The 15,174-nt window shown below is 38.0% G+C and overlaps 1 protein-coding gene across 1 annotated transcript in view; it reads right to left on the minus strand.

Moving 5' to 3' along the window:
* PIK3C2A (phosphatidylinositol-4-phosphate 3-kinase catalytic subunit type 2 alpha) overlaps nt 1-15,174 on the minus strand; it is a 106,572-nt gene that overhangs the window by 64,513 nt on the left and 26,885 nt on the right. Inside the window, 2 exon segments of the mRNA XM_070384040.1 lie at nt 4,744-5,878; nt 10,828-10,992. Coding sequence (XP_070240141.1) covers nt 4,744-5,814 — 1,071 coding nt within the window. The 5' untranslated portion in view covers nt 5,815-5,878; nt 10,828-10,992.

Here is a 15,174-nt window from a genome sequence, read left to right on the forward strand (position 1 = left end):
AGTAAGACTGCTGAGTGAGAAGAAAAACACCGTTCAGAGTTTTTACCACAAAGCATAAAATTCTACAGGAAATGAATACTTACGTACATAAAGTAATTATAAAGAATAGGCACTGTAATCTTACTTCACAGTAAAAAACAGGAATCTCAGGGAAAAGTTTATTGAATAGAAATGAATGGTGTGTGAAAATTAAAAGTTCCATGCCAATGTTTGTGCCATAGACCTCCAAAGTCAGCTTACTATTAGTATTCTGTTTACCCTTTTGGCCTAAATGAAACCAAACTTAATCTTCATGTACACAAACAAAATGATGAAATCTTAAGAGTTAACAAAATCCCTTTTATAGCATTTGTAACAAATTCACACTAAACTTCTGATTGAAGACCTCCAATAACTATACACTGACCCCCTGAGAGCAACCATTACCAAATGGCTATTTATAAATTTTGTTATTGATATTTAACTATATAACCTGCCTCCTTGAGTTTTCTTCCCCATTGGTCCTTGTTCTTCTTTTTGGAACACTGAATTTTAAAACTAAACTAAACTGAATTTCTCAATTCACAGGAAAAAAATATAAACAAATAGGATTTGTATAATTTTAAGCTTTCTATAAAAGGTATTTTAACTTTCAGCACCTGCTACCACTTATCTATTAAAACCTAGCACAAAGAGCTATTTGTACAATGCAACACAATAAATTGGAAAATTTAGTACATAAACTACTTTTATCTTTTTTACAAGCATACCATGATTTTCAGATAGTCTACTTCTTGAACTGTTTTGAGAACATATGTCCAAAATGTAAAACTTTAAAAGAAAAAAAGTTTCAACTTCCTCTTTTACATGGCAACTTTCTAAACTTGAAATATTATTCCTGAAAGGATCTCAGAAATCATCTAGTCTGGTTTGATATAAACCAGGTTTATATCAAAGATGAAGAAACTCAGATTCAGAGTGTGAATTATCTCCAATTAATATTCTCTTCTTCAGGTAAAATATGCCCAATCTTTTCAACAGTTCCTTAAATAGCACAGCTTCTAGATCCTGAACATTGTAATTTTTTCTTTTCAAGACACACTTTCACTGGTCCCTCTTAGAATGTGGTGGTCAAACATAAGTATTAACAGAGTAGAATATAACAGAATGATCAACAACTATATAACACCTCACGATGCCACAGTTAGACTCCTTTAAGAAGCCTAAGCCACCTCAATTCAGACACTGTGTCATTTAGTAAAGCTCTGACGTACACTGTAATAATCTAGCTCCCATCTCTGGCTGATCAGCTGATCAAGTCATGGTATTTTTGCTTACCTGGCTTTGACTCATGCCTCTCGCAGCCAATCTGCTTACTCCTTGATCCTTTCCCCTATACTTTAAAGAAAATCTAAGAATATGTTTCTGCTAAAACTTGCCCAGAAACCTAGTTAATTCCTAGAGTCTGAGTGACTAGTAATTCTCTGCACTCCCATGTGATCTGAACTCACAGATCTTGCTGGGGGAAACATATCTTTAGAAAACTACCTGTCCTCATCAGTCCTGCAAGATGATTTCTGAAAGCACCCCAAATTGGGAAATATCAAGATGATACTGTGACAAATATTAAAAATGAGTAGGAAAAGATGTATGCAGAGAGAGAATGAAAGGAACATAAATAAGTATCACACCCCTGCCCCTACCAAACGGAAGGGTGGAAAAAACATCAGTTTAACCAGAAATGACCCGTCTAAACCATAGAGGGCAACAGGGAAAGGAAGCTGTGCTTTGCAGCAAAAGCACTGTCAATCTATGCTATGGGTTTTGAGTCACAAAGAAACTGAAAAAGAAAATACTGACATTAACTGGAGATAAGTCACTCTCTGGATCTAAGTTTCTGGATCCATGAAATGAAGTTGGTTAGACTATATGACTATGGTTACACATCTCTAAAATGAGTTCATTTAACTAATAACAACACTGCCATTACATGAAAAAATTAATAATTATTTAACTTCTTTACATTTCAGTTTCCTCAACAGTGAAATAGGCATGAATCACTCTGATCTCACAGGATTCTAAGGAAGTCTCTACTCTCTCAGTGATTGTAAAAAAAGAAATAAACCAAAGTCATTTATAAATATTTTATTAAATTCAGGATAATCTATTATCCTGTGGCTACAATACATATACTGTAGAGGTGCAAACACATTCATATGAAGTGTGATGCAAGAAGCAGGAAGATTATTTGAAAGTGACCTGGATGCTCACTCTGGGTTGCCTGGACTATCAGGGGCTCTGCCTTCCACCAATGGGAGGCCTGAGTCTAAACTCTGCTCCACAGAGGACCAGAGGAGACTCTATCCCCGATAGCAGAGACTGCAACTTTCCACAGGTCATGAGATCTCCAGGTTCTAGGCAGCTACCCTTTTCCTAACAATTTCTATAAACAGCTGATATCGCTAATCCAGACTACACAGTGTCAAACACATGCCATCATGGTTAAGTCCATAAAAACGAGATCCACAGTTGGAGAGGGATCTCTCTACTGGAACACTGACCCAAATATGAATCAAGCAGGAACGTGGCCTAAGCATAACAGGAGGATCAGGGGACCAGTGTCTTTCTTTAAAAAAAAAAAAAAAAAAAAAAAAACTGAGGTAAAAATTCCTAGAACATAAAATCTGCCATATTAACCAATTAAAAATGTACAATTTGTTGGCTCTCAATACATTCATAATGGAGTGTAAACCATCACTATTATGGGAAGAACACTGCAATGTTCTAATTTCAGAACATTTCATCACTTGCCCCCAAATCCCTGTACCCATTAGGCAATCATTCCTCATTTCCTCTTTCCCTCAGTCCCTCAGCAAACACTAATCTGCTTTCTTCCTCTATGGATTTGTGTTTTCTGGACATATCATATAAATTGAATCTACATGTTTTTTTTGTATCTGGCTTCTTTCACTTACAATGTTTTCAAGGTTCATCTATGCTGCTTCCTTTGTGTGGGTGAATAATATTCCATTGTATGGACACATTTTTGCTTGCCCATTATCAGCTGATGGACATTTGGGTTGTCTCATTTTCTGGCTCTTCTGAATAAAGCTGCTATGAACAACCCAGTTTTTTAAATGGACAAATGATTTAAACATACATTTCTTCAAAAAAGATGAAGAAATTGCAAATAAGCATATGAAAAGATACTCATCATCACTAGTTATCAGGCAAACCCCAATCAAAATCACAATAAGATACCACTTCACACTTCCCATCCATTAGGAAGGTTATAACCCCCAAAATGGAAAATAACAAGTGTTGACAAGGATGTAAAGAAACTAGAACTCTCATATACTGTGGGAGTTGGAAAGGGGATGATGCAGCCACTGTGGAAAACAGTTTGCTGGTCTCAAAAAGCTAAACATAAACTAGCCAGCAATTCCACTCCTAGGTGTACACTCCCTTCCCCACATTTTTTGATTTGGCTCAGTCTTCCCTTCTCCTTACAAATATTTTAGGAAATGACAGATGCTTTGTAAAAACAAAAACCAAGACAACATAGAATATTAAGAGAAAATAATCTGATACTATACTTATGATTCCAATTTAAAATGTTAAATTAACCTGTGACTTTTAAATTGAAAGGTGTTAAGAAATTATGTTACTAAATGTGCAAATAGTATTGAAAAACTGAAGAGAACTTAAGAACATGTATTTCTCAGTGTGAGCTACAGTCAAAATGTATTTGGAACACATTGCACTGGTTAAGATTTTTATGGATTCTGATCATGTTATCCAAAAACATCCTCATATTTTTTTCTTAACCTTAATATCTACTGCTTTCTCCCCAGACACCTAAAATGGCTTTTAAAAATCAATAATTCAACATAAATCCATCCCAATCATGCAAAATTTGCTTCTCCTTCCCGAAATCCTAGCTGATTCTCACTGCCTAAAGAGTAGTTAAATGCTGATCTAATTAACTGAATGATATGATTCACATTAAGGTGAGAATGAAGCTTAAACATTCCTAGAATCCACAGATGATATAAAAAGCAAAACAAAAATCTTTAGTGGTATACTATATATGGAAAGGAAAAGTCTAAACCTTACTGCCCCCTCTTGTAAGAGAAGACATTCTGCTCCATGCACCCTTATCTAATTCTTCCAGACAGTAAGACTATATGAACTCAGCAAATATACTATATAGATTATAGTTCTATTCTTCATTTGCATCAATATAAGTGTTTAAACAGAGTCCTTTAAATGGCTTTTCTCCCATCTCTCTGAGGCCTCCCTTCCTTTCTTCCTTTTTCACCTCCCTTTCTCCCTCCTGTTCTTCTATTCCTCCATGGTTAAAAACAATAAAACAATATACATTAGAATTTCTATAATGGAGTTAAAAACCAAAATTCCTCATCTCCTCTGAAAAATAAAGGTGCTAAGGCAAAGAAAGTAGGACCACATATAATGAATGGAGAGGGAGAGACAGATAAAAATTATCCTAAAAGCCTATAAGCAACAGCCAGATCCTTAGGTTTTCAAAACTCACAATCCTAGAAAAAGATATTAATAGCAATTAATTTTTCAATTGGCCTAAACACATTTAATCCTTTATCACACAATCTAAGATGCACAGTGTACTTAAGAATAAAAGAAAACAAAACTCAAAAAAATATTTCTTTCACCTAATAAATTATGTATACAAGCATGAATTCTGTGTTATACTAAGTTTGAGAAGTTCGTAAGAAAAGACTATACCTGATATATTTGGCTCTGGACTTTTGTAGGCTGAGTTGTTCGAATATTTAAAGACTGGCTTCTTGTTACTGTTGCTCCAGAAAGAGATTTTCCATTCACCTTTCTGTCAAGGTGACAACTTGCTGGTGATCTCTCCTCAAGAAGAACAGCATCCCAGGGATCGTCTGCTAGCAAATCTGGTACATTTTTCTCTTCCTCATGGTCCTCTACCTCTACATTGTCCACCTTAGGCTTACTTAGAGGATCCAAGTCTAACCAATCAAATTTACTGATATCTTCAGACTTTGGAGATACCTGCAGATTGCTGATTGTAGTTTTTGAATTTATCTCCAAATCAGTCCTTGCTTTTCCATTTTTTAAAAATTCTGATGTGCTAGCTATTTTGTCAAACAGCTTTGCCATGTCAGGACTGATGACTGGGCGATAGATAGGTAAGCTTCCTTGTGGATGAAAGGGTGTGGCAGGTGTCAAAGGATATGAAAAATATGGAGACTGTCCTGGAAGTCTTAAATATATTGGTTCTGTGGATGCAAAAGTAGGCATTCTTGGGTTGAAGCCATTTTGGAATGCAGTCTGTTTAGTACTGTAAGTTGACTGATAAATAGAAGGTAAAGTGTAACTGGAAGGTCCAGATAATCCAGGTGGCCACTGTCCTCTCTGAACAGCAGGTCTAAGATACAGTTGTGCTGATAATGCAGGGTTCAGAACAGGAGTAACTGGCAATATAGGTGTTTTCCTAGTCTCAAAACTGTCATCCAGCAATAGCTTCTCAAGTTCAGCTTGGGTAAGCTTTTCTACATCAATATCTACTGCTCTTTTTTGGGTATCTGATTCAGGAAACACCATGAGATCATAATCCTGTTTATTATAAACCTGTGCTTTTTGTCCAGTGCTGCTAGACAACTCAAAGCCTCTCTGATTATCAGTCACCTGTCTGTCCTTTTGCAGTTTTGCTAAAGCCTCTGCTTCCATCTGTAATGCTTCTTCTTTGTCCACATCCCTTGTTCTTGTTGATTCTGGAGGGGAAGATGAGCATTTCTTAAATCCATTGTTGCTGGATATCTGAGCCATGTCCACCTACCAATCCAAACCTCCCCAATCTAGTTTTCTCTTGTAGTTTCCAAAATAGCAAGACCTGTACATAAAAATAAATACAACACTCAATTAGATTTTTTAAACACAAATTTGTTTAGTTTGTAACCCAGCACGCACGATTTAGGGCTTCCCTGGTGGCTCAGCTGGTAAAGAATCCTCTTGCAAGGCAGGAGACCTGGGTTCAATGCCTGGGTTGGGAAGATCCCTTGGAGAAGGAAACAGCTACCCACTCCAGTATTCTGGCCTGGAGAATTCCATGGATTATATAGACCATGGGGCCGCAAAGAATCGGACACAACTGAGCGACTTTCACTTTCACATATGATTTAGGATGTCATGCCATTTACACCATGAAATGAAATGAAATAGAGAAAATCTGGGTTAAGGAACACTTTTAAAACATCTCATACACTTGTTAACTCAAGCTTTCACTTCAGTTGTCACATTGAGTGTCATTAACCAGTTGCATTTCCGGCAGAATTCTTGGCATGAAATGGCTTAAGTGCTAGTCACATATTTTCAAGAGTTCTGACAGGGTTTACTGGAATGCAAACAGCAAGTCAAAATGATTCCAACCTTTTGCTATCTGTAAAAAGGCTCAAAAGCCAATTAGCAATAAAAGTGTTCAATACCTAGTAAATAAAAGTAAGTTAACTATTATTTTATCAAATCATCACATGAAAAACTAAGGACTTATAATATTCCAGAAATTTTTAAAATGTATACGGTAACATAGATTAGAATAATAAGGCAAGTGTTAAGGTTATAAGAAGCTCTAATACTCCACTCAAAGGTTAAATTACAGCTGAATTTGCCACATAGTTCTCATCACACTTCTATTCTGATTATCTAAAGTTAAATCAATAGTTACAATACTAAAATTTCTCCTTTTCAAACTGCTAAACTATTCATAAACTAGAAGATAGTTTATTAAAACTTTTTCATGCATGCATGAATGCTTAGTCACTCAGTTGTATTCAAGGTAGCTCTGTGGTAAAGAATCCACCTGCCAATGCAGGAGACGCGGATTCAATCCTTGGGTTGAGAAGATCCCCTGGAGTAGGAAATGGCAACCCACTCCAGTATTCTTGCCTGGAAAATTACAGGGACAGAGAAGCCTGGCGGGCTCAGTCCCAGGGGTTGCAAAGAGTCGGACATGACTGAGAAGGTACGTGCTGTTAATCTAACCTGATTTGAGATACACATAGTTTGAATACCTATAAAGCAAGAGAGCACCTGTTTATATCCTTATAAATGTTTAGTGAAAGGAGGCAGAGAACTGTCCAAAGTGAATTCAAATAAAGGAGAAATTTTAGTATTGTAACACAAATGCAAATCCTAAGTGTTGAGGTATATTAAATGAATAAATTATTAGCAATAAGGATATGAAGAAAGGTTTTCAAGAAAGATACCTTTTGCAATTTTTCTATACAACTATAGTTGAATTTGAGTCATTTCACTGAAAAGTTATCCCAAATTTTCCCCTTCTCTGGCAGGCTACAAAACTAGGTGTGACATACACTTAATGTCTGTACACTTCATTGTATGTAAATGTTTTTTATCAAAAGAAAAAACTGAATATTGGCTTGCTAAATACATGCAGCAGGTACTTAAGAGAAAAGAACTAATACCTACATTTTGAAATGCATCAAAAAATAAGATAAATTGATAAAAGAATGATAGATGGATAAATATATAATAAAGCAGGTAGAGTAAAATGTTAACAGTAGTATCTAGGGGGTAGATATGTGGATATTCACTTTGAAATTCTTTCAACTTGGCTTCATGACTGAAAATTTTCACAATACAGTGTTGGGGGAGGGATAGGCAGAAATTCCTCCCATTCCATATACACATCTGTTTTGCAATGCAACTTTATTACTCTTCCCATAAAGAGGTGGGGTCTATTTCTCTACTTGATCTGAGCTGGCCTTGTGACTTGCCTTGACCAACAGAATGTGAAAGAAGTGACACTGCGGGAGTTCTAAGTCCATCATAAGTCTTTCATACCTAAGTCTACCATCTAGGCTGACTGCTTCAGCTCTTTCTTCCCTGAGTGCAGCCACTGCCATGTGAATGCTCATGAGGATGAGAGCGCACAGAGAGGTCCAGGTAACAGCCAGCATCAACCAACAAGCGTGTGAGTGCAGCCACCATCATAGACCATCCATCCACAGCCGAGACAACCACAACCACATGAGTGACCTAGGGCCAGCAGAAGAAACTACCCAGCCTGAGTTCAAGTCAAATTGCTAATGCACAAAATCATTCTGGAATCGTCTGTTACATAGCAATAGATAACTGGTAAACCTTTTCTTCTTACTTTTAGAAAACAAAACTGAAGCCACTTACATATTTAATAACAAATTTCTGTTTTAACCTCTGTAGTCACCATTACTACTTTCCTTTACATGTCCTCAGAGAATAAACAATCCCTTTTCCTTTCTAAGGAGGCCCCCTCCACTTATATCCTTGATCCTACTGAATTTCCCTTCTTTATCAATGACTGCCTCCTTTGCAGTCCTTTGTTAATTTCTCCTTTACTTGCTTCTGCTCCTCTACCATAAAAATGTTCAAATGTTCTCCATACTGAGGGGGGAAATATCTGAACATTCCCTTTACTCTAGTAGCTTTCGTTTTTTCTCCTTTCACTGCCAAGCTTCTCGAATGAGTGACCTAGAAAGTCCTTTCTTTACTCACTCTGCCTTAAAAAAATTCTACTTGCCCTTCAGAGCCCAATTCAAAATACAGTCTCCTATCTGAAGCTTTACTTAAGCACCTTCTGTCAGAATTTATCTTTTTATTATAGCTCAACTAAAAATTTTTATCTTTACTTTTGTATGCTGCTTTTGCCTGCTCAGCATCCTCCCTTCTGGTAGCAGAATTTCTAAATTCCTTTTTGGAAACCACTTGTCTTTCTTTTGTTTCATCTACTCTGAATTTGAGCTAGACCATCCTCACTCCACAACCCACCCCCGCACAACACCCCGACTCCAGAAGATTCAAGTGTGGCCAAACCAGACTTAATGCCAGAATTTCTGGAACTATTTGGAAAGGAAGCTTATCATTGAGGTTGCTAAGCTGACAGGATGTAAGCCTGGCCCTGTTTGGGCCATCTTTGCCACCACTTGAGGAGATACTGTCTGAGAATGAATCCAAGTCAGAAGAAAGTAGGGCTAAGATAAATGAGATAAATCCTACATGTTACATTAAATATCTGGATCTAACCCATGTCCAAGGCAAATGTTTCACTTATGTAAGCCCATAAATCCCTCTCCTTGCTTAAGCTGGTTTAAAATTACTTTTTGCCATGATAACCAAAAGTACCTTAACACAGAATCTGTAGCCTGTATGTCTACCCAAACAGACTAGAATAAGCTTGTGAGGAGGCCTAGTTTGCTTATTTTCCCTCCCCACTGCATTTAAACACACTTTGCTTAATAAATATGGAACTTAATGTAATGAACATGTGTTTTAACAGGAAGGAATGAAAGCTATTAAAAAGTCTTAGAGAAGGGATTCCAGATGGCACAAAAATATGGGTATATGATGAGAAAAATGAGTCAAATTTAACTACCTGTTAGCCAACACAACACACTGCCTATTTTTCACAAAGCTAGGTGGATTAGAACAAAACAACATTCTGAAATACAAAGATTTGGTTTGGTTTGGTTTGATCACTAAGTTGTGTCTGACTCTTGCGACCCCATGGACTGGAGCCCACCAGGCTCCTCTGTCCATGGGATTTTCCAGGCAAGAATACTGGAGTGGGTTGCCATTCCCTTCTCCAGGGGATCTTCCCAACCCAGGGATCGAACCCGGGTCTCCTGCACTGCAGGCAGACTCTTTACCAACTGAGATATGAGGGAATTCAATTCATCTTCCACAAACATAATGCCAATTTGTTATTTAAGTATTCTTCTGGCTACCCTATTCGCTAATGATAGGGCTTGTTCTCAAAGAGGGAATCTAGATTTTTTTTAAAGTACATTTGAGATACAGTTAATTCAATGGATTGCACACTTATTCCAATTATTTCAAATTAATGTCATTTTTTATTTACTGATAAAGGTATAAAACTAATACTTTAAAATATATTTTAACAATGAACGTAGTGTTTTCTCACATTATCAATTCATTTGCTTGCTCTATCCCTAGTTCCAACCCAGAAAGTAAATACAACTCTAAGTAGTCATTAACAGCTGTCTGTTAGCAGCCAAATATCATATTTTAAACTTTTTGGTCTTAAAAAAATACCGTATTTTAGTTTCCCAGAAGATTATTAAGCATGTATACTCAAATGATAATAAGGAACTTAAAAGGTTGTCCAAGAGTAACCCTGTGCCTCAGCTATTTTTCTAAGGCTGCTGCACTGATATGCTCCATTAATTTTTTAAAATGAAACTTCACTTGATGACAAACATTTAGCAGGAAATAATTTCCAACATGCTCATTCAAAATGAAAAGTTCAATGCTAATGTTCCACTAATTCAAGCTGGGAAAGACAATGTAACTTGTTTTTGAATGATGACTGTATACCATCTGCCAAAAATTTCCCAACATAAAGTACCTCAGTGCAGATCACAAGGCTGTAGCTACTTTAAAATTCTTTAAAAGAGGGCAATTAAACTATTCAGTTAAACTTTTGGAAACCATTCACAGACCCAAAGGAATTAATTTAAAAGCTGTTGGCTTCTACTGACACTCATTTACAATTTAAATTTAAATCTCAGACAAAAATAAAACAAGTCAGTCCTGCTATCCATCTAAATGCTTTCTGATCTTAAAATTCAAAATACCTAAGAAAATGGAAAAACAATTATTTGAATTCAACAATACAAATATTCTCCTTGAAAATGAAAATCAAAGACAAATAAGTTATGGTACCTCCATGGATTGAATTTATGCCACTACTAAAAATAAAATTATGAAGACTGCAGTTAAATGTTTTTTTTTAATTCTAGAAAATATCTATACAGCTCCACCTACCCAGAGACCTCGATCACCCTGGTGGCTCAGTGGTAAAGAATCCACCTGCCGCTACAGAAGACACAGGTTCGATTCCTGGGCTGGGAAGATCTTTTGGAGAAGGAAATTGCAACCCACTTCAGTATTCTTGCCTGGGAAATTCCATGGAGAGAAGAGACTGGTGTGCTACAGTTCATGGGATCACAAAAGAGTTGGACATAACTTAGTGACTAAACAACAACAAATACATAGACCTGTGATTGGAGATATATAGGTACTATATGTCAAGCACTGCTTTAAGCAATATATTAACTAATTTAACATTCACAAATTCTATTAAGTAGCTGCTACTACTATCCCTAGTATACAAATGTCATATTAATATAATGTGCCCAAGCTCATAGCAGCTAGGCAAGTGGTGAAATTAGGACTCAAATTCAGACGGTGTTTTTATGTTAACAGTTAAATGGAATCAGTAAGTGTTCAGACATATCTTATCCTTTAAAAATATCAATTTTCTTTCTCAATCCTAGGGATATTTCTGTTTACATTAATAAATTTTGTTTCTTTTAATTCTATCATGAAGTAGTTAGTGTCACTTTTTAGCTGTAACATACATCACAGATTCAATGGACATGAATTTGAGCGAGCTCTGGGAATTGGTGATGGACAGAGAAGCCTGGCATGCTGTACAGTCCATGAGGTTGTAAAGAATTGAACACGACTGAGCGACTGAACTGAACTGATGCATCAATTTATCAGCTAATATATTATTATCACCAGATGACTAGCAAAGTTATAATTTCATTGAATTCCTATCTTATTTACCCTCTACTCTCAAACTTACCCTGGAGAAGGAAATGGTAACCCATTCCAGTATTCTTGCCTGGAGAATCCCATGGACAGAGGAGCCTGGCAGGCTACAGTCCACAGGATCGCAAACAGTCGGACACGACTGAGCAACTTCACTTCACTTCACTCAAACTTAAGCTACAGTTGCTGCATAATGCATCAATGATTAGAGAACCTAAGACACCATATCTTTTATCAGAAAAACTAAACTCTGAAACAAATAAATAAAACAGACTAAAAGAAGTAATTTATTAATAATTCAACTGAAATGGAAAAATCACATGGCTGAGCTCAGAATAAACAAGTGGTGGGAGAAAAATTATCTTGAAAACTAGGAGGGAAAGAGACGGCAATAGAAAAGTAACCATAGGAGAAAGGAACTCCATCTGTGCTTAAAAACAAACTGCATTAGAAGAGAATACTCTCCTACTTTTGGTTCAGGATGGCGGAGTAGAAGAACATATGCTCATCTCCTCCTGTGAGAGCACCAAAATCGCAACCAGCTACTGAACAACCATCGACAGGAGGACACTAGAACCTACCAAAAAAAGAAAACCCACGTCCAAAGACAAAGAAGAAGCCACAGCAGGAGGGACACAATCACAGTAAAATCACATCCCATACCCGCTGGTAGGTGACCCACAAACTGAAGAACAATAATACCAATAAGTTCTCCTACTGTTGTGAAAGTTCTGACATACCAAATCAGGCTTCCTAACCTGGGAATCCCCAGGTAATCTGACCTTGAAGGCCAGCAAGATTTGATTATAGGACTTCCACAGGACAGGGGGAAACAAAGCCTCCCGCCTTGGAGGGCCCAAACAAAATCTTACATGCACCAAGACCCAGAGGAAGGAGCAGTGACCTCACAGGAGACTGAACCAAAACCACCTGCCAGTGTTGGAGGGTCTCCTGTGGAGACATGGGTCGGCAGGGGCTCGCCACAGGGATGAGGCACTGATAGCAGGGGTCCTGGAAGGCCTCGCGGGCCTAAGCCGTCTTGTGCATTGTGATTATTGCTCAGTCATGTCCGACTCTTTGCAACTTCATGGACTATAACCCGCCAGACTTCTCTGTCCGTGGGGATTCTCCAGGCAAAAACACTGGAGTGGGCTGTCATGCCGTCCTCAGGGGATCTTCCCAACTCAGGGATCGAATCCAGGTCTCCCACATTGCAGACGGATTCTTTATTGTCTGAGTCACCAGGGAAGCCCTCTTTGAGGTCCCCATTAACCCTACCATAGAGGCCAGTAGACCTCAGGGTTGTGTCACCTCAGGCCAAGCAACTTACAGGGAGGGAGCGCAATTCCACCCATGAGCAGATAATTTGATTAAAGCTTTACTGAGCAAGGCCTTGCAAACCAGATAAAGACCCAGTTTTTCCCACTGCCAGTCCCTCCCATCAGGAAGCTTACACAGCCTCTTAGCTTCCTCTATCAAGGGCAGACAGGAGAAGCAAGAACCACAATCTTACAGCTAGAACAAAAACAACATTACAAAAAGTTAATCAGGATGAAAAAGCAAAAAGTTATTTCCCAGATGAAAGGACAAGATAAAACCCCAGAAAAACAACTAAATGAAGTGGAGACAGGCAAACTTTCAGAAAAAGAATTCAGAATAATGACAGTGAAGATGACCCAGGGTCTAGGGAAAACAATGGCGAAGACACAAGAAATGTTTACCTAAGACTTACAAGAACTAAAGAACAAACAGAGATGAATAATACATGCTGCTCAGTCACTTCAGTCGTGTCTGACTCTGTGCGACCCCATAAATGGCAGTCCACCAGGCTCCCCTGTCCCTGGGATTCTCCAGGCAAGAACACTGGAGTGGGTTGCCATTTCCTTCTCCAATGCATGAAAGTGAAAACTGAAAGTGAAGTCGCTCAGTCGTGTCCGACCCTCAGCGACCCCATGGACTGCAGCCTTCCAGGCTCCTCCATCCATGGGATTCTCCAGGCAAGAGTACTGGAGTGGGGTGCCATTGCCCTCTCCAGAATAATACGTAAGAAGGAATCAATAGCAGAATAACTGTGGGGAAGAACATGTAAATGACCTGGAGGACAGAATGGTGGAAATCACTGCCACAGAACAGAATATAGGAAAAAAAAGAGTTTAAAAAAATGAAGACAGCCTAAGATACCTCTGGGACAACATTAAACACACCAACATTTGCATTACAAGGGCCCCAGAAGGAGAAGAGAGAGAAAAAGGACCTGAGAAAATATTTGAAGAGATAATAGCTGAAAATTTTCCTAACATGAGAAAGGAAAGTCAACCAAGTCCAGGAAGCACAGAAAGTACCAGGCAGGGTAAACCCAAGGAGGAAACACATCAAGACGCACAGTAATCAAACTGACAAAAATTAAAGACAAAGATAAAACATTAAAGGCAACAAGGGAAAAATGACAAATAACATAAAAGGGAACTCCCATAAGGTTCAGCTGATTTCTCAACAGAAACTGCACACCAGAAGGGAATGGCATGATGTACTTAAAGTAATGAAAAGGAAGAACCTACAACCAAGAATACTCTACCCAGTTAAGACTCTCATTCAGATTTGATTAAAAGCCTTCCAGAGAAGCAAAAGTTAAGAGAATTCAGCACTACCAAACCAGCTTTACAATGCTAAAGGAACTTCTCAAGGTAGGAAACACAAGACAAGGAAAAGACCTACAGAAAATAAACCCCAAACAGTTGAAAAAAATGGTAACAAGAGCATATATATCGATAATTATCTTAAATGTAAATGGATTAAATGCACCAACCAAAGGACACAGACTGGCTGGGTGGATGAAAATATGTGCATGTATGCACCTCCACTTACCACATCACTCTGCTTGATCCCTGCCCCAAATTGCATGTAATTATTCTTTATTGTTCAGAGAAGGCAGTGGCACCCCACTCCAGTACTCTTGCCTGGAAAATTCCATGGACGGATGAGCCTGGTAGGTGCAGTCCATGGGGTCACAAAGAGTCAGACACGACTGAGCTTTCATGCACTGGAGAAGGAAATGGCAACCCACTCCAGTGTTCTTGCCTGGAGAATCCCAGGGACGGGGGAGCCTGGTGGGCTGCCGTCCATTGGGCTGCACAGAGTCGGGCATGACTGAAGCGACTTAGCGGCAGCAGCAGCAGCATTCTATATTGTTAGGTTAATCAAGCCCCCATTATGGCTTGCAATTGTAATCACCTTTTTATTTTTTGTCTGGCTATTGATTGTGAAAACTGATAAATATCTTTTACTATTGTGAGTATGCAACTATTACTCACTTAATACCATTGTATAATGATTGGTCAACAGAAAAATAACAGAATTCTATATCACCAAAACTACCATTTAATAGAAAAAAACTGTAATCACTTTTTAAAATCCAGATGTATCAGGATTACCTTGGAATTTTTTGAAAAATACAAATGCCCAGATACTGCTTTTTTTTCCTCCAAAGCTCCAGATATCTTTCTAATGAACAGCCATGTTTAAAAAGAACTGGGCTATATGATGATCTTTTACTTT

This window comes from Bos mutus, chromosome 15 (assembly GCF_027580195.1).
Source record: "Bos mutus isolate GX-2022 chromosome 15, NWIPB_WYAK_1.1, whole genome shotgun sequence".
In the NCBI taxonomy this organism is placed as follows: domain Eukaryota; kingdom Metazoa; phylum Chordata; class Mammalia; order Artiodactyla; family Bovidae; genus Bos; species Bos mutus.